The sequence below is a fragment of the Desarmillaria tabescens genome (genome assembly GCF_030435595.1).
Source record: "Desarmillaria tabescens strain CCBAS 213 chromosome Unknown EV420scaffold_8, whole genome shotgun sequence".
NCBI lineage: Eukaryota > Fungi > Basidiomycota > Agaricomycetes > Agaricales > Physalacriaceae > Desarmillaria > Desarmillaria tabescens.
The window spans coordinates 222065-247769 of NW_026848307.1; the positions used below are offsets into that span (position 1 = coordinate 222065).

The following is a 25705-nucleotide window of genomic DNA, read 5'->3' on the forward strand; positions in this document are numbered from 1 at the left end:
GATTCTCGCTCTGGTCACAATACTCCGCGGCATTCCTCACGCAACGTACCATCAATTTGCTCCCATTGCTATTCGGAGTAGCAGCTTACTAGACGATGGCCTTCCGATCCAGGATACAAAGTGGAGCGTGCACTTCTCGGTGGTATCATGGGGGGTCTCATTCAATCCAAGGTTGAGATCACGAGTGAATCTTCCTTGTTATGCAATACACAGAAGAGTCCAGTGACAGACGCAAGTACAAAATCACGGTTATATTCAATGACACTACCGCCATTCCATCATAGAGTCGAAAAGCTGGCCAAGTCCCTCGAGTTCGCCGCAAAGACACGATTTGTCTAGTGAAGATCGCTCAAAGTCGAGAATACGCAAGGTCCTATTCCGATCTTTCGCAATGTTCCTCGGCTCAAGGTCATGGTGATGAAGTCCTATCGAGTGAAGAGCATTCACATACTTCCAAATAGTTCGGCTACATCCCACAGACAATCAGGATCAAGCGAAATAGTTTAACCAAGACACTCACAGTTCGTCCGCATTCATCCCTGCTTCGTCCCACGAATAACAATGGAATGCTTCTCCAACGTCGCTCAAAATTACAGCACCCCAAGATTCATCGGCCATTGTAAATGTACCGTAATGCACAGGGGCAAGGTCGTTCAGTTGGTGACGAGAAAGAAGCCTATACGCACGAGTCTCCTTGTTCATAGCCTCAAAGTAGCGCTGGGAGTACATCTTGGAGACGATAGGGACGACGGTTCCTTGGCTGTCAGTAGGCGATCCTCGCCATACTTGTGCAAAATTGCCTATAGTGATGGGTTCGAAGAGTTGCACGTCTACTAAAGGAGGTGGTTGAGGGGGAGATAGTGGAAGCTCAGTATCAAAGCCAGTAGAACGAATGCTTGAGAGAGACAGCGGAGGGGTGTCGTCCGGGAGATTATCGTCTAGCGCCTGAGGATAGAGGATTCGAGGAAGTCGGGCCACATTAGGATGTTCAAATGTCAAGGATATCTACACGGTGGTTTCAGCATTTCGGCAAGATAGAGAAGACACGAGGGCACACCATCGACGCCTTGATTGATGCCTCAGAGACCACAGTTGAGGTCTCATCCTGCGTGGTCCGTGTCTCGGTTGGCGTTCGTTTCTCTTGTATAGCCTCATCTTGTTGAGAGACTGTAACAGGATTCCGAATCGCAAGGCGGACGTCTTTACGAACAGATGTGTTTGGAAGCAAAATGTAGGTCATGACCGCCAATAACGGAATACCCTTTTCACACAGGTTGAGTTCATTGATAAAATCATACGAAGCGGCAGTAGGAGGATTGTCGTCACGGAAGACGTGATAGTGAGGTGAGACATGCAATGCATGATGATTCACTGCATATAAGCCTGTGAAACAAACTTGAGCATTCCAGCACAGAGGATCCGGCGGCGTATACCTCTTTCAACGACAACGGCACCGCTAAATAAGATTCCGTATTCAGATGATGGATCGCATGTCGATAGTTGCAGCCACGCCTGACCTGTGTGAGTATTCAGTTACCACACGAAGGTAGGCATGAGACGTTACCTTGTTACACATAGCCTTGGCATTGTATTGTGGTATGAGTGGTTCATATTCATACTCCTTCTGCATGTCCGCTGCGTGATGAAACAGAACCCGAGGCTCCTTTGCTTCGAATCCTGTAGTCTCCAACATCCCATGACTGCACATATCCTGTTTCTCCATCCTTCATAGAACATCAGAAAGTGGACGTTAATTTCACGATAAATACAGACTCACAAGAGCACCGATAAAGAATTTTAAAGGAAATGGGTCTGTACAGCAGGCTGTTATTCCAAGAAGATAATTCAGTGGAAACCCAAGCAGTTGACGGTGGCGGAGGATGGCTGCAAAGTCAAGGAGGAGCCGATGGAAAGCAGTGATTGAACTACAGTTCTCATACTCGATAGCCAGCATAGCTAGAAGGAAGAAGCAGATATCTGAACCGGATTCGGTAGAAACCTCCCTTACAGACGTTCCGAAAAACGTTGTCCACACTGCCAAACAAGGCAAGTAAAATTTAAAAAATTAAAAAATGCAAGAAAATCGTAAAAACAGCATGGTGTCTTCATTCGTGAGCGTAATGTATCATAAATAGATTCGTCGAGGATGTACGAGGTGTATAGAGTTAATGTAACAAGTATGAGGCCAATAAGTCAGTGGTAGGACGTCATAAGCGGGGTCTGTTAGCAGTAATGGGAGGGAACGGCGGAGCATAATTAGGGTGGTGTGGGAGGCTGTGGAGATGTTTTCTCCCTTGTAAACAGCAATAAGTCATTCCGAATGAGAGCGGATAACTTCCCTTGAAGATGTATGCTTAGCATACCAGCCACTGCGCCCTCTCCAAAGTTTCCCAGTCTACAACACCCGAACCCCCATTAGCCCATTCCTAACCGTGAAAATCGACGAAATAAAGCCAGGATATCCAGTTGCAGGTGTCTTGGTCGCAGTGAAATGGCGCGAGCGGGCTATGGTATTATGTAGCAGGAGGCCGGGAGCTGTCCAAGTCCAAACTGGCTAAATCACGGCGACGGCCTGCTTGACTGGATGCAGAATCGTTCTTCAAAGCTTTCTTGTCTTTTCTTGTCTCTTGAATGACAATGATGGCAAGAACGAAGGTGTGACCGGCTGTTCGGTGCGAGATAGCCTGAACATGTAAATCTGGTCGCGCTCAACAGTCCTTCATCAGCCAGATGCTCTTATTTCAAGTATTATCTTTACGACACACTGCAGCACCAATGGATCATTAAATTCGTATATTTCTACTGAATGACACGCACAAATGAAGTCTGCTTGCTATTTCTACGATTTTCTTGTATTTATCTAATTTTTTGATTTTACCTGCCTTGTTTGGCAATGTGGACAACGTTTTTCGGAACGTCTGTATATTGCCATGTTTGTGTGCAAATCCTTGAATCGCGACTTCATCCTCATCCGACATCCTGTAGGACACCTGTCCATCAGATGTAAGGGATTCAGAAACAGTGAATGGAGGAGAGCAGTAGGTCTTTGCCATCGCCATCCCAACTTCGTGCTGATATCTAAAACAGACATTAGAAACACCAATGTCTTAGGCCATTAGAAGACGTACCTGATGGAAGACAGCTTTCGCTTCGCCGCCAATGTCCTCACGGCAAGAAGCATGAGCGAATCTGCCGGATTTCGCAGGGTGGCCTTCTTGGGTTGAAGACAAATCAAAGGTCGTATAGCAAATACAAGGTTGGCATGAATGCCAGCCAAATATTTCCATGCATGAGTGAATCCTTGGTCATCCGTATTCGAAGTGAATTGTCCAGAAAACGACTCCAGAAGATTCTGGGCAAACGCCTGAATCACCGGATCTTCTGGCGGGTCGTTCGTTGCGGCAAGGAGACTTTGCTAAAGAGTGGACAGCTTGTCATTAGTAGAAGAGATGTTCGCCTTTAGCAGTATAGCGCACCTGTAAGGATATGGGGAGGTCGAAATGTCTGATAAAGGATTTCTGCTCCTCCACCGCGGGGGTGATATCCTGAGGTAGCGGCTTCACTTTAGCAGACCTAGTCCAGGCCAGGAATTTTCTTGTATTGTTGGCTAGCGCAGAGGGCTCAAGAGAAGGAGCAGCTGATAATTCCATAAGTGGTTAGGATCCTGGCAGAATTTTGACGTAGATAAAGATGTAGAGCATTAAGAGGATGGCATCGGACAAAAAGAGTTTAAGACATGTCTCTGGGCCGGGATGACTATGTTGACTTTGTCACGCTGATACGATACGCGGCCGTCTGGTGAGACGTTGCAGCCACAGAGACAGAGGATGAGGGTTGGCGGAAGAGGCGGAGGCAAGAAGCGATGTCTGCAGGGAGACGAGGGACGTGCATACTCTTGATGTTAGTGCCGGTTTGAGATGAGAACCACATCCAAATATCATGACGACAGTTTCAAATCAATGTTCCATTATTCTCGAAATCATCTCTGTCTGCAGTCTGAGAGAACGATGGCCTTAAGAGGAAGAACCCTCTCAGACGAAGAAGCAAAATTCAGGTATATGTCAATTGTTATGTCGTGTATACAGAGAAAAACATCAACTGTAGTGTGTACCCGAATCACGCTTTTGATCAATGATATATTACCGCCACTCCATCAGAGAGTCGAAAAGCTGGCCAAGTCCCTCGAGTTCGCCGCAAAGACACGATTTGTCTAGTGAAGATCGCTCAAAGTCGAGAATACGCAAGGTCCCGTTTCGATCTTTCGCGATGTTCCTCAGCTCAAGGTCATGGTGATGAAGTCCTATCGAGTGAAGAGCATTCACATGCTTCCAAATAGTTCGGCTACATCCCACAGACAATCAGAATCAAGCAAAACGTTGGCCGAGACACTCACAGTTCTTCCGAACTCATCCCCGCTTCATTCCACGAATAACAATGGAATGCTTCTCCAACGTCGCTCAAGATCACAGCTCCCCAAGATTCATCGGGCATTTTAAATGTACCGTAATGCACAGGGGCAAGGTCGTTCAATTCGTGACGAGAAAGAAGCCGATACGCACGAGTCTCCTTGTTCATAGCCTCAAAGTAACGCTGAGAGTACATCTTGGCGACGACAGAGGTGACGGTTCCTTGGCTGTCGGTAAGCGATCCTCGCCATACCTGTGCAAAATTGCCTATAGTGATGCGTTCGAAGAGTTGCACGTCTACTAAAGGAGGCGATTGAGGGGGAGAAGGTGGAAGCTCAGCATCAGATCCAGATCCAGTAGAACGAACCCTTGAGGGAGACAGCGGAAGAGTGTCGTTCGGAGGGTTATCGTGTAGCACCTGAGGATAGAGGAGTCGAGGAAGTCGGGCCACATCAGGATGTTCGAATGTCAATGAAACCTGGAGTCTGTGTTAAGCGTTTCGGAAAGATAGAGAAGACACAAAGGTATACCATCGACGTCTTAGTTACTGCCTCAGAGACCCTAGGTGAGGTCTCATCTCCTGTAGTTCGTGTCTCGGTTGGCGCTCGCTTCTCTTGAATAGTCTTGTCTTGTTGAGAGACTGTAACAGGATTCCGAATCGCCGGGTGGACGTCTTTACGAACAGATGTGTTTGGAAGCAAAATGTAGGTCATGACCGCCAATAACGGAATACCCTTTTCACACAGGTTGAGTTCATTGATAAAATCATACTCAGCGGCAGTAGGAGGATTATCGTCACGGAAGACGTGATAGTGAGGTGAGACATGCAATGCATGATGATTCAATGCATACAAGCCTGTGAAACAAACTTGAGCATTCCAGTACAGAGGATCCGGCGGCGTATACCTCTTTCAACGACGACGGCAGATAACCCGCTGAATAAGATTCCGTATTCAGATGCTGGATCGCATGTCGATAGTTGCAACCACGCCTGATGCGTGTGGGTGTTCAGTTATTACACGAGAGTATGCATGAGACGTCACCTTGCTACATATAGCCTTGGCGTCGTATTGTGCTATGAGCGGTTCATATTCATACTCATTCTGCATGTCCTTCGCGTGACGAAACAGAACCCGAGGCTGCTTTTCTTCCACCCCCATAGACTTGACAAGCGTCATCGTTGTGACGGCCACAGTTTTTAAGTCTCTATTACCTTGTTGTGCGTATTGTCGAAGCGGGGCATGCTGCGTCACAGTGAAGGCCCAGTCGGTTAGTGCTTCGACAGCTCTCTTGATTATCTGGATAAATTCGACCGTGGTTTCGATGGAGATGGTAGATGTCGTTAAATCCCACTGAAACAGTGTAAGGGCTGTGGCAAGTTCAGCGGGGAGTGGCTGATCCAGAATTCCTTTCTCTTCTAAAAAGGTACGAAAAGAGTCGAGAATGCGCGGGACAATGGTCGGATCTGGGTCTGATTGGCGGAGATAGCTTCCTGCTGGAGGAGACGTAATAGCAGAATACGGGGTGGTACTGCTTGTAGGTGATCTTTCCTCTACGTCCATGTGGTGTTCGAAACGGATATCAAGGAAATCCTCCCAGGTAGACTGTCGACCCATGGTGTTGATATTGGTGATGGTGGTAAGAGAGGAAAGGAGAAAGTGCTGACAAAGCAAACGAGAAGGTGCATTATGGGTCCAAGTGGGTCCGTCCTGCAAACCCTAACCCTACCTTATTTCCCTTCATCATTTACCGCCACGCCGTGCTTCCTACTATCTACGGTAGACAGGTATCACGTACACAGGTCTGTCACCCACGACTTGGTCACCATTGCTGTCTAATCTTTCGATAGTACCGACGTTCTTGAGGATGCCCGGGTCAATGTTACCGAAGAGCACTCCAACACGGTTATCTGGTACAAGGCAAGGGATTATGGGTTGAAACAGTACTGTATAATGCTCATTCACACCGAAGGAAAGGTTCCTCACCGATGACGAGATTGTTGAGCATATTGTGGTGCGTTTGCAGGTACTGTATGCTCTCGGATACCTTATTCATTCAGCCTACTGTAGCATAATCCTACATCGACAATATGTTGGACAATACATCGACCGAAGCGCGGGTGGTATATCAAGATTCGGTCGCGTCAGTTTCCACCGGGTGTATTCATTCCGCTGACGCCGGTGCCGCCGACGTCGCCCCATCATGTCGACGCGGCGCTGTCATTTCTCAGTCGAACGAATATACTGTCTCCTAGAGAACTGGGAGAGGCGCTTACATTCCAAGAAGGCTCGTCGTCGTCAACGGTCCATTCTTATCCCCCCAACACCGACACTATCTTCAATACCTTCATCTATGAAATCAGAAGAGTATTTCGGAAGGTCGAAGCAGAAACCACAAATTTCCGAGTTTATCCTCGCTCCCCATTCGTCACAGCACGTAGAAACGTTTCAAATTCCAGTTACTGGTAATGTGAAGACACGTGAACCTGCACCTCCTATTTGATAGGGTATGCTGGTTCAATTCAAACTCAGTTAAGACTCTGATCGCTAGCTCGAATAGTTCGAGTCTAAACTTACCTCCTTTCATGTCTTACGCCTATGGATCGACAACCTACCTGGCAGGATTTCCTTGATTTCCATTTCGAGCACCACATCGGCCTAAAGGAACAGTCGCCTACAAGCAGTAGTACCACCCCGTATTCCGCTATTACGTCTCCTCCAGCAGGAAGCTATCTCCGCCAATCAGGCCTAAATCTGACCATTGTCCCGCGCATTCTCGACTCTTTTCGTACTTTTTTAGAAGAGAAAGGAATTTTGCATCAGCTACTCCCTGTTGGAATTGTCTACTCTCTTGAACGGTTTCAGCGGTGTTTATCAAGAACTACCATCTCCATCGAAGCATCAGTTGGATTTATCCTGAGTTCGATGTTCCCGATAATCGAGGCAGCTGTCGAGGCGCTAACCGACCAGACCTTCACTGTGACGCAGCATGCCCCGCTTCAACAATACACGCAACAAGGTGGTAGAGACTGGAAAACCGTGACCATCGCAACTGGGACGCCTGTCAAGTCTACAGGGATCGAAGCAAAGGAGCCTCGAGTTCTGTTTCATCACGCAACGGACATGCAGAAGGAGTATGAATATGAACCGCTCATAGCACAGTACAACGCCAAGGCTATGTGTAGCAAGGTGACGCCTCATGCATACTCTCGTGTAATAATTGAACACTCACATGTATCAGGCGTGGTTGCAACTATCGACATGCAATCCAGCATCTGAATACGGAATAGTATTTAGCGGTCTGTCTGCCGTCGTCGTTGAAAGAGGTACACACCGTTGGATCCCATGCGCTGTAATACTCAATTTTGTTTCACAGGCTTATATGCATTGAATCATCACGCCTTGCACGTGTCACCTCACTACCACGTCTTCCGCGATGACAATCCTCCCACTACTGCTGAGTATGATTTTATCAATGAACACAACCACTGTGAAAAAGGCATACCGTTATTGGCGATCATGACCTTCATTTTGCTTCCAAACGCATCTGTTCGTAAAGACGTCCACCCTGCGATTCGGAATCCTGTTACAGTCTCTCAACAAGACAAGACTATTCAAGAGAAGCGAGCGCCAACCGAGACACGAACTACAGGAGATGAGACTTCAGCTGGGGTCTCTGAGGCAGTAACTAAGGCGTCGATGGTATACCTTTGTGTCTTCTCTATCTTTCCGAAACGCTTGACACAGACCCCAGGTTTCGTTGATATTCGAACATCCTGATGTGGCCCAACTTCCTCGACTCCTCTATCCCCAGATGCTACACGATAGCACCCCGCACGACATTCCTCCGCTGTCTCCCTCAAGGATTCGATCTACTGGATTTGATACTGAGCTTCCTCCTTCTCCCTCTCAACCGCCTCCTTTGGTAGGCGTACAACTCTTCGAACGCATTACTATAGGCAATTTTGCACAGGTATGGCGAGGATCGCTTACTGATAGCCAAGGAACCGTCACCTCTGTCGTCGCCAAGATGTACTCTCAGCGCTACTTTGAGGCTATGAACAAGGAGACTCGTGCGTATCGGCTTCTTTCTCGTCACGAATTGGACAACCTTGCCCCCGTATATTACGGAACATTTACAATGGCTGATGAATCTTGGGGAGCTGTGATTTTGAGCGACGTCGGAGAAGCATTTCATTATTATTCGTGGGACGAAGCAGGGATGAATTCGGAAGAACTGTGAGTGTCTTGGTTAAATATTTCGCTTGATCCTGATTGTCCGTGGAATGTAGCCGAACTATTTGGAAGTATGTGAATGCTCTTCACTCGATAGGACTCCATCACCACGACCTTGAGCCGTGGAACATCGCGAAAGATCGGAATGGAACCTTGCGTATTCTCGACTTTGAGCGATCTTTACTAGACAACTCGTGTCCTTGTGGCGAACTTGAGGGACTTGGCCAGCTTTTCGACTCTATGATGGAGTGGCGGTAATATATCATTGATCAAATGCGCGATCCGGGTACACACTGCAGTTGATGTCTTTCTCTGTATACAAGACATAACAATTGACGTATACCTGAATTTCGCTTCTTCGTCCGAGAGGGTTCTTCCTCTTCAGGCCATCGTTCTCTCAGACCTGGCAGACAGAGATGATTTTGAGTCATGGAACATTGATTTGAGATTGTCGTCACGATATTTAGATGTCATCGGTGGATAGGATTTCCTATGGGTCCAGTCGTGGTGGGAAAACCGAACGCCCAAGCGGGACTCGAGGATCGTTTGCGTTACATGCGAAAACTTGGAAGTCTGTTCTTGAAAAATACTCTGTTTGAAGAATTATGGACTGATGAGATTTACGTCTTGCTGGACAGCCTGCCTCTTCATCGAGCTGCACAATCATTAAATCGCGCTCCAGAGGGTTTTCGGCCTCCTCCAAAAGAGACCTGTACTTTCTAAGAAGAGGGGTGGTAAGTTTCAAGCGTTCTGCGAATGAAAACATTGATGGAAAGCTCGAAGGCGGCGGACATCGGGGGATGTACAAAACGGATACAAACACGACGCCAATACTGCCTCACCAGCTTAGCTTGATACGAACCCAACGTAAAGAACGAACAACTCGAATTTGAAGAAACCTCAATTAATCGAAACAGCGAGGTCAAGTGGTAAGCCCCGATTTATGATATTCATCATTCCGAAGATTCTTCCGTTGTACATTATACATATCGACCACGACCTTCTCAAACAAGACCAAGATCCTAGCAAACCAATGAGCAATCGCAAAACGAGACAGCAACCAATGACCAACCTTCTCAATCATTTTCCTCGCAATAGGATGGAACGACATCTTCTCCTTCTCAAACGCCTTCAGAGCTATATCCTTGTCAACCTTGGACACAGCTCGGAAGATATCCCGGCAGAACTTCATCCTTCCCACCACCGCACCCGTCTCTTCACCGATGACCCAATTTGCCGCCGAGGCAGCAAAACCGCGTGTCGCTGGCGATGAAACATCCTTCAGAGCGAGTAGGTAAAATCGCGAACGGATCTCAGCATTGTGAGTTGTTGAGAGGGTGTAGAGCGATCCGAGATGTGTGAGGAGGTCAGAGGGGAAGGGAGGGTATGATTGGAGGCGCTCCAGGAATACCGCTGAGCATATTGATTACCTTCCCGGTCATTATAAGGAAGAAGGCGCACCTGTTTGATTGGAGTTGAAGCCGTTGAGATCATCGGACTTGAAGCTGAGCTTCGAAACTTCAATAGCTCGTGAGGCATCCCACCGTTCCGCTAGGGAATACGCCTTCGTCGCCAGGGAGGTGTCGTATTCCATGACTACAGGCAGAGAAGTGCCTTCACCGTAGAACCATGCCTGTATGATAGGAACATCAGGCAGAGCTCAAGGTAAAGAAATGGACATACATTCCAATCAATACTATCCAGCGCTTTAATCTTCTCTGGATCGCCGTGCTTCTCATAGTGAGCATATAGGTGTGCTTTCCACTCATCAGTAGTGATGCTCTTGCCCATAAACGTGTTGACGTAGTCGCTAACGTAAGGAAGGAAAACATCAAGGCCCCCAATAGTCCGCTCTGTGATGTATGAGGTACGCGGAGAAAGATTCTAGGTGTTAGATCGCACCAAGGTGAAGTATCAGATTGGCGCCCTTTTCGTAAGGAACCTGAAGATAAGATTCGTCAAAATGCCGTTCCTGACGACGCGAAGGGACTCCAAACCTTGCTATAGGCATCGTCCGGATCTTCACCCTTTTCAAACTCGATGACCAATCGCTGGTATTTGGGTCGGTCCGCATACAACTCCAGATCATCGACGAGGCCCTTGTATCCAATAAGGAAGGAAAACCCTCTGTCGGCTGGAGAGTGGATAACCTGCAAAAGTAGCCGCTCCATGTAGGTCGTCCAGCCTTCGTTGAGCCAAAAGTGAGTGGCATGAGCATGGCTGTAGTTTGTGTCAGAAATGAGGAGAAGATGTTCGCAGAGCACGCACGTCACGCCATTACCAAAGAAAGAATGGGTGAGCTCATGAGCAACGACGTCGACGAGGGTCCGGTCGCCAGTTAGGAGTGCTGTACAGTTTAAGCTTTATCTGAATGGATATGAAGGCACGTCTCACTGGGCGTCAAAAAAGTAAGGCAAGCGTTTTCCTGTGAGTGCCAAGTAAGACGGACGGGACAAACAATCAAATGGGAACTCACCATGCCACCATAAGGGAAGGAAGGGGGGAGGACAAGGAGATCGTATACGCCGAATCTGTACGACGTGACGATATCTTCTTCCGCTCGCAAAAACCTGCCTGTATCTTCAGAAAACTCCCAATAAGCAGCCTCAATCATCTCTGGCTCTGCCCAAACACCGCTAGTCCAGTCCCTGTCTTCATACTTGGGGAAGGGTCGATAGACGACATTTCCGGATGCGATGGCGATCAGGTACGACGGTATGGGTACGGGCTGAGACAAGGTTATTCAAAATTCGGGCCAGAAAGAGAGATATTGTACCTGGTGGTAACTGTATTCAACAAGGTCCTTCCCTACTGTCTTTCCTCCATGTGCAGGGCCGTCCGAGGGCGGTGATTGTCGAATGGCAGAGAGAAGGACCGGAAGAACAGATGTAACTTTGGCTGTGTATGTCTGGGGGAAATTTTAGAGGGAGAAACAAGGGTTGACAACCCTTACAATCTTAACCGACGGGGTATCTGCGAACTGTGATGAAGGAATGCTGCCGAGCCGAGGTAAGCTACGAACCTTGAACAGGCGCAAGAGTCCGCATATAGATAGCCTGGCATTGACTGAAGAGGTACGGAAACTGTTTTCCCTTGGTTTGCCTGAAGAAATGGGTAACGAACTAGAAACAACTATACAGTAATGCTTACTCCTTGTCCAGCCACTGGAGTGCGATAGCAGTCCTGGGTTGTCCTGTATAGCACTGAAACCTTGACTGTTGATCCAGCTTCGAATCCACCGCCGAGAGGGACGTGAAGAGCAGAGCCCATGACAGGATGCTTTTCTTTGACATCGTACTACTCCGGTCGTCAACGACTGTTCGACTGACGTGCTGGTGGACCCACGATAACCGGCTCGCCTTGCACGGAAACTGAACTGATATCCAGATCAGCCGTGTCGAAGCTTCAGAACGTGAAATTGAGCATTTCCCAGTATTCTGAGCAGGATAAACGCACATTACTTCCGTCACCCCATCAACCTTTACCCTAAGATCATGAATGGCCTCCCCACTGATGATCTTTGTTTCCCAGTCGATGGTCCAGATGAACGCGACATGTTCAGGTATAAATTTTATCGTAATTTGACTGGGTTGTCGGGTCGCTCATCGTGAAAGCTGTCGTCGTCGTGGTTGAAAGGGAGTTTGCCCTGTTCGGTGGACATGATCGACCGTATAGCTCGGCCGAAATCTCCGACCACCTGCCTCCTGCTACCATGTCACAGAAAAGGGGTCATGACGATGAATCTACATCTTCTACTGCAAAACGCTTGAAACTTGCTGAACCTCTTCTTAGAAAATATAACTCTGTTCTCGAGGAGACCCAAAGGCAGTTCAAACACGAATTAGCAACTGTGCAACTCATACTACGGACAGATGAAGACGATGTTGACCAAGAGGTAAATTTCATCAATATACAATTATTCAAACTTGGCTGAACATTGTTAGGAAGAAACTTCCTTCGAGTTTTCGGAAGTAACAGAAACTATCTTGGAGACCCGCTTGGGCGTTCGGTTTTCCCACCATACCGATTGGACTCCCCAGGGAATACTGGTCATTGCGATGGGGTCCAAATATATTAACGATAATCTCGAGCCATTGTTCCGTGACCTCGAAACAATTTCCGTGACCTCCGAGTTCGAGGTCAGTCTCCTGCCATAATCTTCGTATCTCAGCTTTCTTGACAAGGACTGAAGGGTGACGGAGTACGCCGTATAGTCGCTAGCACCTACCTCTTCTTTGTCATTGCGTCCATCAAGGCAAAACGAGAGATCCAAATCGAGGCTGCTATCAAGGCCAAGATCGAATCTGACATAGATTTCGATATCATGTCACTGATGCCATCGAGCCTCTGTGCCGAGGATCGTGAACAGACACTCTCTACTTACCTCAACTCGCGAGAGATTGCCGGTCTACCTTCGTCACTCTCTGAGCTCAGTGTCGACGACAAAGTTGAGTTTGTCTGGTGGAGCAACGACCTGACAAAACAAAGCGGACTCCTAGACCTAGAGGGGGTCAAGGATTCTTACCATGTTCGTCTTTTACCAGGTATCATCATCGATCCTAACGACCCTAATGAAGGCCTTAGTGCCCCATTACACGACCAGAACGGCCAAAAAATCACCCTGCATGGCGTCGTGGATTATGGAATGTTTGTGTACAAGACGTTCGATGACGGTCCGTTGATTATCAAGTTGCATAATATGTTCCTGCCACTGGCCTTCAATAGACGATGTCCGCTCAGCTAGATGCTATTATAATCGTACCCAGCTGTCCCGGGCCAAGTCCGTGGAAGCCCGACTCATGTTCATCGAAAACAAAATTGATGAAAATGGATATCGACGGCCAATTTGTGATGAACCACTGATGGAAACATCCGCTCAAGCACTTGCTTTCAGTGCACGGTTCAAGTGAGTGGCTATGATTCAAGCTGTCAGACAAATTCTACCATATCTTGAAGAATTCCAAATGTTCGATTCATCGTGACGAATTCCGAGGATTGGGTGGTAGCTCACCTGCACAATCCTCTTGATTGTGGGGCGCCTGAGGTCGTATCTGACCTTGCGACAACATATACATGGAGAAACCCGTACACTAAGCTGTATTCAACTCCCCTGGAGCGAGACAGAATGATAGGCTTTTGGAAAAACCAGGTGCGAACGGTTTACGGAATGTTGATGGAATGGGTACGTTCTAATCGCATGTAATGATGACCGTAGTATTCACATTTTCTTTCTCTAGTTATTGCCAGAAAACATATCAGCCATCCCAAGCCCATCGCCTCGATCTGACTCGGACGTCCGCTAGGACAAAACTTGATTCACACAAGTAGAGGTACCAATCTATTTGGTCCGGAAGATACACAGAGATTTGAATGAACACTGTATCGTAATTGTAGTACTTCTGTCTACATGTAATAATATATTAAAAAATTGAGTTGAGGCTAGGACATAGCAGGTTAGATCGGACGTAATCCGTCCCGCAGCAGTTTAGCCGTAGCTTTGACAAGGAAAATACTAAATAGACTCATGATCTGAAATTCACATGTAACGAAGACCTATTCAGTTCTTTCCAGAAACATGTCAGCCATCCCAAGCCCATCGCCGCGGTCTGACTTGGACGGTCACCGCAAAACCTGACTCGCGCAAGTCGCGAAGCCAAGGCTCGTTTTCATCCGTACAAAAAATTTCAGAATTCCTTTCATAGACGTCGAACGCCCAAACTAGGAATATCTCTATCTCCACTGTGGAACAGAAATGCATAATGCCTACGCCTGCAACGGGAGTACTCCAACAAAGCAGGGCGGTCCTTCATCGTACCTCTGATAACCAATCTGTTGGCTTGCGCCAGTGTTCAAAGCACAAACAGGTGTACCATTCCCCTGACTATAGTTTCTATATCTGCTTCCTGCGAGCTGAGACAGAGATCGACCCGTCTCGAATCGAACCATCAGTTAATTTACTTCTTCTTTACTTACTTACAGAGGAGTTTATCAATATATCATATCGGTATAATGGTATTATTCCGGAATAATTTGGAATCAGCAAGGAAAGTGATAAAATATACATATAGCATAGCAAAGGGCTCAATATCTATCTCGTTGACGAGGGAAAATCCAATGCGGACCTGGCGGCCTTCGTCGCTGCTCACTACTGCGAAACGCGAACTTCCCAGTGACGTTCGCACATAGCGTATTTACTCTAGCACACGTCTGTAAATGCACCTCTTCCGTTGCAACATCTTCCTTCGGCAACTGCTCGAGATCAAACGGACCGAGTTCATCATTTTCTATCCAAGAAGTTGCCTTCTCAAGGTCTGGAATGTTCAATGAGCAGGTGACAACAGGAAACGAAGGACACGAACCAATTTTATACAAGTACCCGTCCTCAGTAAACAATGTGAAGTAGGAAATTTCGGGAAGGATAGGATCGGTGGGGGAGCCAGCGAACGCGACACCTATGATGCCACCGAAAAGTGCATGTTCCACCTCGTACCCAGGATCGTTCAACCATTCGTCTTTGTCGTTCACTACGCAGCTGCCTCGGATAGCAGCTGGTACGAACTCATGACGCGTTGCATGAGCGACGCCGTGAAGAATTGTGACGAGAGCAAGAAATGAAGAGCCAGGGGAATTACACTCAAGGGAGGATGCAATACGCGCGTCCACTCGAACGAGACTGGGATCGAGAGCTACGATGAAGTGAGGCGTCTTGTCTACCGACACGACTTTGGGGAAAGACTTCGTTAAGAAATTCGTGACATCAGGGATAGTAGGTGCAAAACGCGGAGATGTGACTATAGGAAGAAATACATCTACATTGCCAGAAGAAAGAAGGGAATTTTTGAGAGTAAGGGCCACTTCAGACAAGGCAGAGTTTAGGTATGGGTCTTCAAGTTCAAAGGCCATGGTGGAACGGAATGAAGTCCAACACGTTACATAAGCCAGTATCTCGCCAGCGGCCCGCTGCTCCATTTGATTCGTATCAAAATGCTTACTCCTGGCACTTCGTCGTTCAACAGTATCACGTTCAAAGCCCAAGGTGGGACATTGAAAGTCGCCGAGACTTATACTGAACTTACCTCGCAGTCTAGAAAGCTTGTCCATTATGTTTCCTCCCCATCCTTTTGCAGGCACTAGGGTATCATCGACTCCGTTCTTGTGGGCAACCAAACACTGAGCATTATGTCAAAATGTCAATCATACTGCCTCTTATTAAGTACTTAATATCACTGGCAGCGGTGATAATCATCTCACGCTCTTCACAGGTCTAACTACTTAGGTATGTGAAAAGACAACTCGTTGGCTCTACACACGGGAAGGCGTTCCACAATGTCCATTGTGCAGACCTCGGGTACGGGGGAAACATGCCCGTGAATCGTACGCCACCAGGGGTGCATCAGGACTCATTGTCCAATTTGGGGGCATCCCTTGTTCACTTACTGCAGTTATTCAAATTCTTCATCCTTTTGACGGATGCCGAAAGATGACTCGATAACGTCTGAGATATATAACCTCGCTTCCTCGAGAATCAAGATAAGCACTTGTCCCTTCTTGACCTGCTCTCACAGAAGTCACATTTACGAGTGTTTCTTGTCTCCTCCATCAAAAACCAGTAGCATCGTCTCGTACAAGATGGCCTCGCAAGATGGTTACTTTTGGCTTTACAAGAAGCTTCCCCGTACGGCACAATTCCTTGTCTATGTGATCTTTCAAGCTGACTATCAGCCGTAGGAAAAATTTCTGAGCAAGATGGTTCGTATTGCTGCAGTGAATCTTTAACATATTGCCTCATGGCATGACAGGCCACAGTACACCTCCGCGCGATACGGACATCCCTTTAACGGACTTGGAATACACTAAAGTAACCCTTCCTGTAGCGCGGAGAATGATTCGCTTCATCCAACGTGGACTGACCCAAAGCGCCGACTCTAACATGCGGAAACATTACGTCTCCATCCTCAGGCAGGAAGTCTCCCTGGATGGACCAGAGGTCACTGATAGTGAAGACAAAAAAATGCTCGAGTTCTTTTCGAACTATTTTCCCGCGATCTATCTGTCTACGGCTTTAGCAACACGAGTTTATGGTGAAGTCTTTCGCGGAGCTGGCTATGGTTCTATCATATTCGTCAGCTACGATCTAGCTGTTACTACAGACGCTATCACTGAAGAAAGCGGCAACAAGGACTGTGCTGCAGCATTGATTTTCATCGCCACTATCTACCATGAGCTTGCTCATGTATATAACTCGTATCTTCATTCCGGCGACCACCACTTTGTCACTCCGGAAAAGATGCAGTACAACAATCGCGTGGATCACGATAAATTTGGGAACATCTATGGAGAATCAGGATTCGTCGTTGAAGCATCCTTGTTCGGCGGCATATTAGAGGCTATATACGACGGTCAACATGATGTGGACTTCGTGAATCATCGTAACATCGTCGGCGTCGTCTTAGAGCGACCACACCTAACTGAGATAGTGGACTCTTCCATTGATGGGATCCGGGGCAGAATAGTATATAGTAAGTTCCTTCTATTCATCCCGTGTTCGTTTAGATAAGCCCGTACCTGTAGGATGTGAAGAAAAGATTCTCCAAGAATTCCTGAGTAATGCAGGTGTTTTTGCGCCTTCCCCTTTCAATCGCTCCGACAATCTTTCTCCCTTTCTCGGGGTAACAGACTTTCTCGCAAAAAACGAAGGTTCCTATGCTTTGGAATGGGTCGATAACATCCATCGCACGCAGCTCTGCCATATGTCCATTGTTGACTATAGTAATGTGGGAGTTGCATACAAGGCACAGCGAGGCTCATATAGGAGAGTCAAGATTGACGGAAAGCTCCTTTACTTGCCTTCGAGTAGCACTAAGTATCTAGCGTTCTCGAAGGGTTGCCGAATGTTGGACCGTCGGCTTCAAGCAGCATGAATCAAGTACAATCAGCACACATCGCGTTAGAATGGCTCAACCATGGCTTGCATTTTACACCCTCAGTGTCCTTGTCATGACTGCACCCAAGTTCCCCATTTCAAAGTAGTCGATCACATAAACCACTCGAATGCGAGGTGACTTTGTAAAAACGACGTCTTTGCATCAGTAGCCGCGGATGGCGTGCCTTCCTAGGTACATATAATAATGCATTAAAACGTTGAGTTGAGGCTAGGACATAGCAGGGTAGATCGGACTTAATCTATCCCTTGCACTTATAAGCAGCAGTTTAGCCATGGCTATTGACAAGGAAAATATGATCTGAAATTGGACTCTCGGCGTCATAATGTACATGCATCAACGAACGTATCCGGAGATGGCCAACTTAGAGTTAGTCGATGGATGGTTAGTGCGCGCGTGCATCGCAGTATAAGTCTCAGGCTGGTCGAACAGCTACCTATGCTGACAGTGGTGGCGGAGACTTGATCAATGAATCACTCTCCGGCAACAACTGTAAAAGAGATTTGTTTGAGTAGTTGCAAGGGGCTATCTGGGACGCACCCATTCCATCAACGTCATAAAAATTTCCCGCACCGCTGTCCGCCAAAGCTGCACATGATACTCCCGCTCCTGCACGGATCCATACGACCTCTCAAAGGGATGTTGAGATTTGAGGATCATGTTAGGAGGCATGTATACAATCTCGGGGCTCGGTCCGTTACGCAGATGAGCCAACATCCAATTGGACGAGTTTGTCACAATGAATCGTATGTTTGGCCGGCTAGAAAGGAAAAAATTAAAAACTAACCTTCAAAGGCATAAATACTCACTTGGACAGAGTGCTCAGAGCGAGCGCTTGGGCTGATGCTTCGGTCAGCGGTTCATTGTATAGAAATCGTATACTACCCGTGTTTTCGATTTTGGTTTCGACATAGAGAAGGCTAAGCTCTCCGACCTTCAAGGACCCATTGACGACCTGCTCTGGACCGGCAAAATAGACACCATCTGAATGTAACAAGTCAAAAGAATATTAAGGTCTGAGAAATGATGGATCACAGACTTATATCCCATGTCTTGAATACCAGCATTCCATAATCGATAACCCCAGACAGGGTCAGTCTCTGGCCGTCCTGAGATGCATCTTTGAAGACAGCAGAGTCGATGTCTATCTCTGGATACAGATAAAGATTCCATAGATCCTTGACGCCTTCCAAGGCTGTAATCGTATTGCCTGCCAGGAGCCGGTTTCCCCACCATACAAGGTTTACTTTATCATCGATGCTGAACTCGGCAAGCGTCGAAGGTGAGTTTGCGCCTTCTGGGGCCTCCAGAAAAGACGACAGTACTTGATCGTCAGACTCGAGGGGTGGAATGAGTGGTGTGATATCGAAACTGGGACTAGCTTCGATTCTAGCTTTGATAGCAGCCTTGATGCTGGCTTCTCGCTCTTTTTTCATGGTTGTGGAGACGAATGAGAGGTAGGCATTGACAACCGAACGAGATGCAACCTGGTTCTGTATGAAGGAAGATTTTTGTTAATGATAGAGATGCGGAGTACGGCTACTTGCATAAAAGTTGGACGACACATATATGGCTTCGAGTTCTTGGTATAAGGGCTCGAGGTCAACGGAATAATACTTGGAGCCCTGGCGTAGCTCCATCCGACTCTTGATCCAATTACGACCGCTCGTTCGAACACCCAAACGATTCTGCAATACATACAGAGGTAGTTCGGAGAATGTGAACGAACGTTGCACCTAGACAGCCTTTAACAAAAGCATCTACAAACGAATGTGCCTCACTTTTTGTGGCCTCTTCCAAGCATTGATTATTTCTGCAATGTCATCTTTGCTGGGTTCCTCTGAGTCGTCATCTTCTTCACCCAATAGGAGTCCCAGAGATCCTAGACCAAACATATTGACCTCTTCGAGAAGAGCCTTGTAATTTCGAAGGACCGGCCTGGCTAGTTTTATTCGTTTTGCGAGTGAATGTTCTGCAGAACTACTGTCGAGTTCTCTCTTTTCTGCCATCAGAGTTAAGGTAGAGGAACCGCCCGACCAGTAGCTGCATTTAGACTAAGACAGTAAGCGGCACTTGCCGGGTCCCCGATTCTTTCCTTGAGCTGATGGTTTTGGTCTGCTCGCTTCAAGCAGAATGAGGATCAATCTTGATTGAATGTAGGGGCCCGTCCATTGTACTCCAGATTATCGAATTCTGCTGTCCTTCGTGGAAGATGGGCGTCGTTCAGATCAATTGTTTCCTTCAGATGTTACTATTTGACCCAAAAATTTCTTGTGATAGAACGATTCTTGCTAGTTGTAGCGCGCTCTTGTGTCACGCTGAATAGACCTGGCGAGGTTTTCAACCCTCGAACCAATGGGCGAAACATTAGGGAAACTGTCGAATCAGTTGTAATGAGGCCTTGCTTCATGGCTTCACTGGCAGGCCCCTGGCTGCCGGCGCAAATCCTATCATTGACGTGTACGTGTGTCGCGACCATCAGGTGACCGTCACCATGGCTCGACTTGTTGTCAAGGAAGTGCCTGAGATCGTTGTTGCATTTTTTATGGTTACGGATCTCCCTGGTCAATTATAGCCAATCCCGAAGCTGTATCCGTTAATGAAAATGACACGTATGCACTAACTGACCATTGTCGGCGCCATTTATCCAGAATTACCACTTCAGAGCTAAGCAAGTGTCCAAGAGTTGATTTTGAAGGGTGGCGCACGCGACTTCATCGCTCTACGTGTCGAAAGAAATTGAGCACAATCCCACCGACGGGGGTGATCATTCTCCATTTAGAAGGTGGACTGCTATTTCGGGTTTACCTATTGCCGGATCACGTGGAATAACCATTCATCCTTGATTTGGTAATGCTTGTGAGTTGGACTTGAACCACTGCTACGTCCCTCCATTCTACTCTTTCCTCGTTGTCGAGAGCCATGGTACGTCGCTGTTCTACCTCTATTCTCTCGGAATACTCAGTATTTTTGACCCATTTTAGTCTGTATCACCTGCCGCGTTGCGCCGTCTCATGCGCGAGCTGTTGGAGCTCAAGAAGAGCCCGCCAGAAGGAATTCGCGTTCAAACAAGCGACGACGATATGCTAGACGTTGTCGGTATCATCGAGGGTCCAGGTGAGCTCATTCATGCGCTTGGGCGTTTTCTGGGATTTGCTTGTGGTGGCTCAGAAACTGACCTCTATCTCGCAGAGGGTACCCCGTACGCTGGTGGATACTTTAAAGTGAAGTTCAAGTTTACAGAAGAGTTCCCAGCGGCGCCACCCAAATGTATGTCACTTATTCTCTGCGTTGGTACAGGTTTTGACGAATTGCGTTCTAGGCTGGTTCGCGACGAAGATCTTTCATCCCAACGTATCCGCGGCGGGCGAAATTTGTGTCAACACACTCAAAAAAGACTGGAAATCAACCTATGGCATCGGCCATATACTAGTCACCGTCAAGTGTCTGCTCATTTATCCCAATCCCGAATCAGCGCTTGACGAGGAGGCCGGCAAGCTTCTGCTTGAAAACTACCAAAGCTACTGCGACCGAGCCAAACTCATCACCAGCATCCATGCGACACCTCGAGTTCGACCAGCCGAGTTCGACGCCCCATCGGTTTCAGAAGCAGCGACAACCGAATCCCCATCTCCGTCATCACCAGTCCTAGACTCATCAACACCAGCGAAACCTTTGTCAATCTCGTCTGCGGCAACGTCCGTGCCCACCCTGCCCATTGTTACGCGTAAATCAGCCTCACCAGCTCCGGTACCCCACCCCAGACCATTGACGGCATCACCATCTAACGTCGCTGCTGGTAAATTGGGAGCACCAGTAGCCACCAAAGAGCGACACACTTCTCCTTCGCCTCTAGGCACGGCCGATGCGAATGTCGCCAAAGTTGGAGTCGGCATGCCTGGGGGTGCACCTGTACCAGGGACCAAAGCGGTGAAGCGAGCTGCCACCGGGCCAGGTGCCACAGGTGCGGAGAAGAGAAAAAAGGCGCTGAAGAGGTTGTAACCCTCCAGCGGTACGTATTGCTCCATATACTTATTGATTCCTGGATCTCCTCTCTGTACACCTATCTTTTTCGTTGGATACACTACACTCTTTTCCACACCTCATCTGTTGATTTGTCTTATTATTACCGGTGATATTTATACATGCTGTACACTATTTCCCTGTGAGCTGGTTGACTAGGTCAGTCCTCGGTTTCCATCTATCATCACCATGGTATCCCGGCTAAATCACCAGAAGCGTCAGTCTCTTACTCTGTCTGGCTCTAGCCGTCGCACTGATGCTGTGGAATATTCAATCCTAAGAGCAGCACCCTTTCTTCTCCGGTACGGTCGTTAAATGCTTTCGTCTATTGATTGAGTAGCCGAGACCCCAGCAGTTTCTAGTAGGGACACTGTAGAGCGATACTTCGATGGAATGATAGATATCTTCGCAATCGCCAATAAAGCTATGCTCGTTTCGCTTTCTTCTTGTTACTGGATACTAAATCCGATTAGTCTAGCCGGGACTGATCCTTCGTGTCTGATTAAGCAGGCTGTGCTACCAGCAACCGGGTTTTGATGTCGCTTTTTGTCTGGTAGCGCTTTACCAGCTACTTTCCCCACCTACTCGTATGCTTGGATGAGCTTCATCTTATCGCCACCCAGGGCACCTTCGGAGCAGCTACGGCTTGATAGCTTTCGGATCCTAAGCCGACTGTTACTGATTGTCGAATTCAAGCCATGGTTCTGCCGCGAAACATGGTGCAGCGAGCCCGACCAGGCGTATCGCATCCTGTGGGAGTGTTTCTCGCTGGGGGCACCATTGTGCACGCTCTTGAACCTCTTGTCGCCGCCCTATCACGGCGTCGCATTTGAGTTTGAGCTGTCGATGGACGAGCGGGTCGCGTTCTTTGAAAAGTTCATTGAACGCGTGCGCTTGCTGGAGATCCAGGGCTTACTCCCGTATGGAGAGGTCCTTCGTGTTGACGACATGTTTGGGAGGTCGAATCCTGGGTTTGCGAGGGTGAGTAGGTAATTTGCGTACATCATGATCTTTCTCATCGTATGTAACAGGTGTTGAAAACAATACAGAATATTCTGTGTGCATTACAAGGGTCCTATCCAGGACTATTCGTCGTTCCTTACCGGTCGCAGTATCAGCGCCAAGCTTTCGTACAAAATTTGCTGGACACTGAGCGGGCTCATGCGTGCAGCTTGGGAATGGTCGCAGTATGTTGCGCTGACTGTTCATGTTGTTATCCGTTACTGAAAGCGTCACATTTCAAGGAATCTGTCTTGATGATGTCAGAAACGACAGGCTTGATTGACCCAGGCCTAGAGTGCCTTCTTGTTAATCGTACCCATCTGCGTGAATATCACGACAGGGTCCTATCGTCCTTGGAGAAGGTCGTCGCTGCTCCTTGGCTGGAAAACTGGATTACAACATTCAATTCTGACCACATAACGTTCAGAACGAGAACGGTCAGTGCCTATCGGTCCATATGCGTAAACTATCTCCCTATGTTCGAATTCCTCCAAAATCAACTGGAGCTTCTCGAACCGGCTCTGAAAATTCACGCTCAAACCCTTCTCAATATCCTTGGCCATTTGCCTTCCAGAATTTCTGAATATTGTTCTTTCCTTGCTGCGATCTTGCAGGTTTCTTCTCCATCCGAACATCCCTCCTATGATACTCTGTGTACCGTCCTATTTCAAATGCGTGAGGCGTCAGAGACCATTGACGAGATGAGTCGCCAGATACGCACCATGAGGGCAGCACGGATCCTCAAGGCGCGCGCATATCTCTGGGACAGCGAGATCGATCCTGCTTCCCTCGGCTCGCTCCTCCTCGATGATATACTCATGGAAGCCTCGGGGACGCGATACGCGGTTTTCTTGTTCGAAGCAATGCTTTTGTGCTGCTTGGATGGTGCCGGGGACCGCCGACCGGCACGATACCCTACTAAGCCATGGGAGTTGGGTCCTGGGCTGAGGGAGAAGTCGTTGTTGAATCTTGTCCATGCTATTCCGACTAGTTGCCTTGGCGTGGTCCGTATCACAAGTGACCAGTCCTTTTCAATTGAATGGAAGGACGCTCGTACTTTGGAACTCAATACGACCTGCTCCGCTCAAAACGAGCAGTGGGGCTCGTTGCTGGGGTTCTTCGCTGCAGCCATTGATAATGAATTGTGTTCCAGGGATAGTCTTGATAATGCTTCCCTTCTTTCTGGTATGTTATGTTCATTCCATAAGTCAGAGATTGGGTTCATAACATTCTGAACAGAAGACGAAGATGCTGGGGGACGACGGAGATCGCATCCTAGACCATGGAGCATCATTGCCCGTAAAGGGCCTCAGTCGGAGTCTTCTTCGTTCATCCGCCAGGATTTTGGGAACAATGATATTTTATTAAGTCCAGGCTTGTTACCTACGCTCTTTAATGGCACTTCGGATCCTCCCAAAAGTCCTTCATCAGGAGAAACGCACTTTACTCCTCTAAGCTTGCATTTCGATCCACCACCGACACCACCTCCGGGGTTGGATACACGTGAGTAAAACCTTCTGCAACCAAAACCCTTGATGACATCCATAAATTGCTCGGTGCAGTTGACAAGCATGATCCATCGATCTTATTGGATTTGACCGGCAAAGTTACGCGAGAAGGTCGGTTCCCTGAAGCTCTCGGAGGATTTTCGGACGTGTGGAAGGGATTATGGATGGACGGCCTACGCGAACGAAGGGTAACGTTTATTCATTTCACTCACGCCGCATAAGTCTGACTTTGTCACAGGTCGCTATCAAAGTTCTGCGCTCTCGTGTGGACAATCCGGCGATGGAAGAGAAGATGAAGTTGGCGAGTGTTTACTTTGTTTCTCGAGTTGTTCAAAGTGCGTTGCTCATTATATGTGTAGCGTCTTTGGAGGGAGCTGAACATGTGGAAAAAGTTGGACCACCCCAATATTCTCCCGTTACTTGGGGTCGTATCAGATTTTGGCCGATACGACGCTATGATCTGTCCATGGTTGGATAATGGGAGTGTTACCAATCACATGGAACGATGTGGAGATCTCCTTTCCATGACAGATCGGTTGCAACTTGTGGGATTTCAATATTTTCCTTCGAGTGTATACAGCGCTAATGTCGTATAGTTATGCGAAGTAGCGGAAGGGTTAAGATACTGTGAGTCACTGCCTGCCTTGAATGTTTTCATGCCGAAGACTGATTTCTATAATCTAGTACATTCTTTCAATATCATACATGGAGATCTTACCGGAGTACGTATAAAGACAACCTATTGCTTTTCAGGAGGATTAATTTAACGCAATTCGTTTAGTCGAACATCTTGATCAACGATCAAGGGAAGGCACTTCTAGGGGACTTCGGCTTGTCAAGCATTGTTGCCGAGTTCGATGAGACATCCTGCATGACTTCCGGAGTCAGTGGAGCTGTACGCTGGGCTGACGCCTCGTTGTACAAACTTTTGGGAGACGATGAGGATGATAGGGTCCCATCACTTACAACCATGAGTGATGTATACTCTTTTGGTAGCGTCACCTTAGAAGTAAGTGGAGGTACCAACCCAAGATCAGTCTAACTCAGACATTCGTAGATCTTGTCAGGTCGCATACCATATCATTACGTCCGCACGGACGCCCAGGTCATCATCGAGCTGCATAACGGCAAGAAACCTCGGCGGCCTGCGCCGTCCTTCGTCACCAACGCGCAGTGGGATTTCATTCAGCGCTGTTGGGCTGATGATCCGCAGGAAAGGCCAGATGTTGGACAGGTTTTGGCATCCATTCAAGGCTTGTATCGCACAAGCTTGGATTTCAGAAGACACAGTGCTTGACCCTCTGGATGTTGTATGTACCCGTATTTTGTTGTATCATTATCATTGTCATAACATTTTCTTGGAATCTTCAACGAGATTGCATGTACTGTAGAATACCTTGAATTGCAGATGAACGGGACTGATGATTTGTGAACCAGCGAAGGACAACAACGGAGGAGAATGCGTGATCGATTCAACTAGAGAATATTATAATTTTACCAACCAAAATCCTGTACGAATAAATGACTTCCATCAAGCCAGAAGAAAATGATAAGTTGTGCGGTACTTCTGGGTGCTGCACAAATTTTAG

At 47.7% G+C, this 25705-nt stretch overlaps 9 protein-coding genes across 9 annotated transcripts; 4 read left to right on the forward strand and 5 right to left on the reverse strand.

Annotated features, from left to right (window-relative positions):
- Positions 1-21: 21 nt before the first annotated feature.
- Positions 22-1371, reverse strand: EV420DRAFT_1521510 (uncharacterized protein). Its single transcript, XM_060472224.1, has 3 exons — positions 1058-1371; positions 521-1005; positions 22-466 (listed from the first exon to the last, which is right to left on the reverse strand). The coding sequence occupies exons 1-3, from the start codon at positions 1238-1240 to the stop codon at positions 265-267; spliced, it is 870 nt and encodes a 289-aa protein (XP_060334367.1). The 5' UTR covers positions 1241-1371; the 3' UTR covers positions 22-264.
- Positions 1372-4139: 2768 nt separating this feature from the next.
- Positions 4140-5250, reverse strand: EV420DRAFT_1521524 (uncharacterized protein; the record flags this gene model as incomplete). Its single annotated transcript, XM_060472225.1, has 3 exons — positions 4937-5250; positions 4394-4884; positions 4140-4341 (listed from the first exon to the last, which is right to left on the reverse strand). Exons 1-3 carry the CDS (start codon positions 5117-5119, stop codon positions 4140-4142), a joined length of 876 nt encoding a protein of 291 aa, XP_060334368.1. The 5' UTR covers positions 5120-5250.
- Positions 5251-7003: 1753 nt separating this feature from the next.
- Positions 7004-8899, forward strand: EV420DRAFT_1638995 (uncharacterized protein; the record flags this gene model as incomplete). Its single annotated transcript, XM_060476905.1, has 5 exons — positions 7004-7594; positions 7647-7731; positions 7782-8107; positions 8160-8644; positions 8698-8899. The coding sequence occupies 5 exons, from the start codon at positions 7004-7006 to the stop codon at positions 8897-8899; spliced, it is 1689 nt and encodes a 562-aa protein (XP_060334369.1).
- Positions 8900-9273: 374 nt separating this feature from the next.
- On the reverse strand, positions 9274-12355 carry EV420DRAFT_1627897 (uncharacterized protein; the record flags this gene model as incomplete). The annotated part of the gene is made up of 15 exons (XM_060476050.1): positions 9274-9663; positions 9714-10054; positions 10103-10274; positions 10325-10494; positions 10544-10583; positions 10639-10861; positions 10910-10988; positions 11036-11369; positions 11418-11549; positions 11595-11614; positions 11664-11733; positions 11792-11938; positions 11987-12044; positions 12098-12226; positions 12339-12355. The coding sequence occupies 15 exons, from the start codon at positions 12353-12355 to the stop codon at positions 9646-9648; spliced, it is 1950 nt and encodes a 649-aa protein (XP_060334370.1). The 3' UTR covers positions 9274-9645.
- Positions 12356-14567: 2212 nt separating this feature from the next.
- Positions 14568-15562, reverse strand: EV420DRAFT_1521557 (uncharacterized protein). The gene is made up of 2 exons (XM_060472226.1): positions 15001-15562; positions 14568-14952 (listed from the first exon to the last, which is right to left on the reverse strand). Exons 1-2 carry the CDS (start codon positions 15542-15544, stop codon positions 14723-14725), a joined length of 774 nt encoding a protein of 257 aa, XP_060334371.1. The 5' UTR covers positions 15545-15562; the 3' UTR covers positions 14568-14722.
- A 70-nt stretch (positions 15563-15632) lies between these two features.
- Positions 15633-17872, forward strand: EV420DRAFT_1521559 (uncharacterized protein). The gene is made up of 6 exons (XM_060472227.1): positions 15633-15677; positions 15730-15854; positions 15904-16316; positions 16370-16390; positions 16441-17160; positions 17213-17872. The coding sequence occupies exons 3-6, from the start codon at positions 16112-16114 to the stop codon at positions 17560-17562; spliced, it is 1296 nt and encodes a 431-aa protein (XP_060334372.1). The 5' UTR covers positions 15633-15677; positions 15730-15854; positions 15904-16111; the 3' UTR covers positions 17563-17872.
- EV420DRAFT_1521563 (uncharacterized protein) lies at positions 17869-19764 on the reverse strand. Its single transcript, XM_060472228.1, has 6 exons — positions 19365-19764; positions 19131-19319; positions 18623-19076; positions 18393-18567; positions 18124-18343; positions 17869-18073 (listed from the first exon to the last, which is right to left on the reverse strand). Exons 1-6 carry the CDS (start codon positions 19590-19592, stop codon positions 18020-18022), a joined length of 1320 nt encoding a protein of 439 aa, XP_060334373.1. The 5' UTR covers positions 19593-19764; the 3' UTR covers positions 17869-18019.
- Positions 19765-20597: 833 nt separating this feature from the next.
- EV420DRAFT_1618859 (ubiquitin-conjugating enzyme/RWD-like protein) lies at positions 20598-21585 on the forward strand (the record flags this gene model as incomplete). Its single annotated transcript, XM_060475399.1, has 3 exons — positions 20598-20700; positions 20776-20853; positions 20906-21585. 3 exons carry the CDS (start codon positions 20598-20600, stop codon positions 21583-21585), a joined length of 861 nt encoding a protein of 286 aa, XP_060334374.1.
- A 309-nt stretch (positions 21586-21894) lies between these two features.
- EV420DRAFT_1144460 (TKL/TKL-ccin protein kinase) lies at positions 21895-25566 on the forward strand. Its single transcript, XM_060466046.1, has 11 exons — positions 21895-22587; positions 22638-22793; positions 22851-23793; positions 23848-24111; positions 24171-24304; positions 24355-24417; positions 24476-24661; positions 24713-24743; positions 24801-24838; positions 24898-25125; positions 25174-25566. Exons 1-11 carry the CDS (start codon positions 22204-22206, stop codon positions 25411-25413), a joined length of 2667 nt encoding a protein of 888 aa, XP_060334375.1. The 5' UTR covers positions 21895-22203; the 3' UTR covers positions 25414-25566.
- Positions 25567-25705: the final 139 nt, after the last annotated feature.

What these genes read in the sequence shown, in the direction of transcription:
- EV420DRAFT_1521510 (XM_060472224.1), bottom strand. Translation starts at nt 1,240, where the DNA reads ATGACCTACATTTTGCTTCCAAACACATCTGTTCGTAAAGACGTCCGC. An exon ending in CATCAATCAAGGCGTCGATG is followed by an intron (nt 1,006 to 1,057) that starts GTGTGCCCTCGT and finishes ACCACCGTGTAG; the next exon opens with ATATCCTTGACATTTGAACA. An exon ending in GGGATGAATGCGGACGAACT is followed by an intron (nt 467 to 520) that starts GTGAGTGTCTTG and finishes TGTGGGATGTAG; the next exon opens with CCGAACTATTTGGAAGTATG.
- EV420DRAFT_1521557 (XM_060472226.1), bottom strand. Translation starts at nt 15,544, where the DNA reads ATGGCCTTTGAACTTGAAGACCCATACCTAAACTCTGCCTTGTCTGAA. An exon ending in CGGGTACTTGTATAAAATTG is followed by an intron (nt 14,953 to 15,000) that starts GTTCGTGTCCTT and finishes TGAACATTCCAG; the next exon opens with ACCTTGAGAAGGCAACTTCT.
- EV420DRAFT_1521559 (XM_060472227.1), top strand. Translation starts at nt 16,112, where the DNA reads ATGCCGAAAGATGACTCGATAACGTCTGAGATATATAACCTCGCTTCC. An exon ending in AAAAATTTCTGAGCAAGATG is followed by an intron (nt 16,391 to 16,440) that starts GTTCGTATTGCT and finishes ATGGCATGACAG; the next exon opens with GCCACAGTACACCTCCGCGC. An exon ending in CCGGGGCAGAATAGTATATA is followed by an intron (nt 17,161 to 17,212) that starts GTAAGTTCCTTC and finishes CCGTACCTGTAG; the next exon opens with GATGTGAAGAAAAGATTCTC.
- EV420DRAFT_1521563 (XM_060472228.1), bottom strand. Translation starts at nt 19,592, where the DNA reads ATGGCAGAAAAGAGAGAACTCGACAGTAGTTCTGCAGAACATTCACTC. An exon ending in ATGTGTCGTCCAACTTTTAT is followed by an intron (nt 19,077 to 19,130) that starts GCAAGTAGCCGT and finishes TCCTTCATACAG; the next exon opens with AACCAGGTTGCATCTCGTTC. An exon ending in TTATGACGTTGATGGAATGG is followed by an intron (nt 18,074 to 18,123) that starts GTGCGTCCCAGA and finishes TCTCTTTTACAG; the next exon opens with TTGTTGCCGGAGAGTGATTC.
- EV420DRAFT_1144460 (XM_060466046.1), top strand. Translation starts at nt 22,204, where the DNA reads ATGAGCTTCATCTTATCGCCACCCAGGGCACCTTCGGAGCAGCTACGG. An exon ending in TGGAAGAGAAGATGAAGTTG is followed by an intron (nt 24,418 to 24,475) that starts GCGAGTGTTTAC and finishes TTATATGTGTAG; the next exon opens with CGTCTTTGGAGGGAGCTGAA. An exon ending in AGCGGAAGGGTTAAGATACT is followed by an intron (nt 24,744 to 24,800) that starts GTGAGTCACTGC and finishes TCTATAATCTAG; the next exon opens with TACATTCTTTCAATATCATA.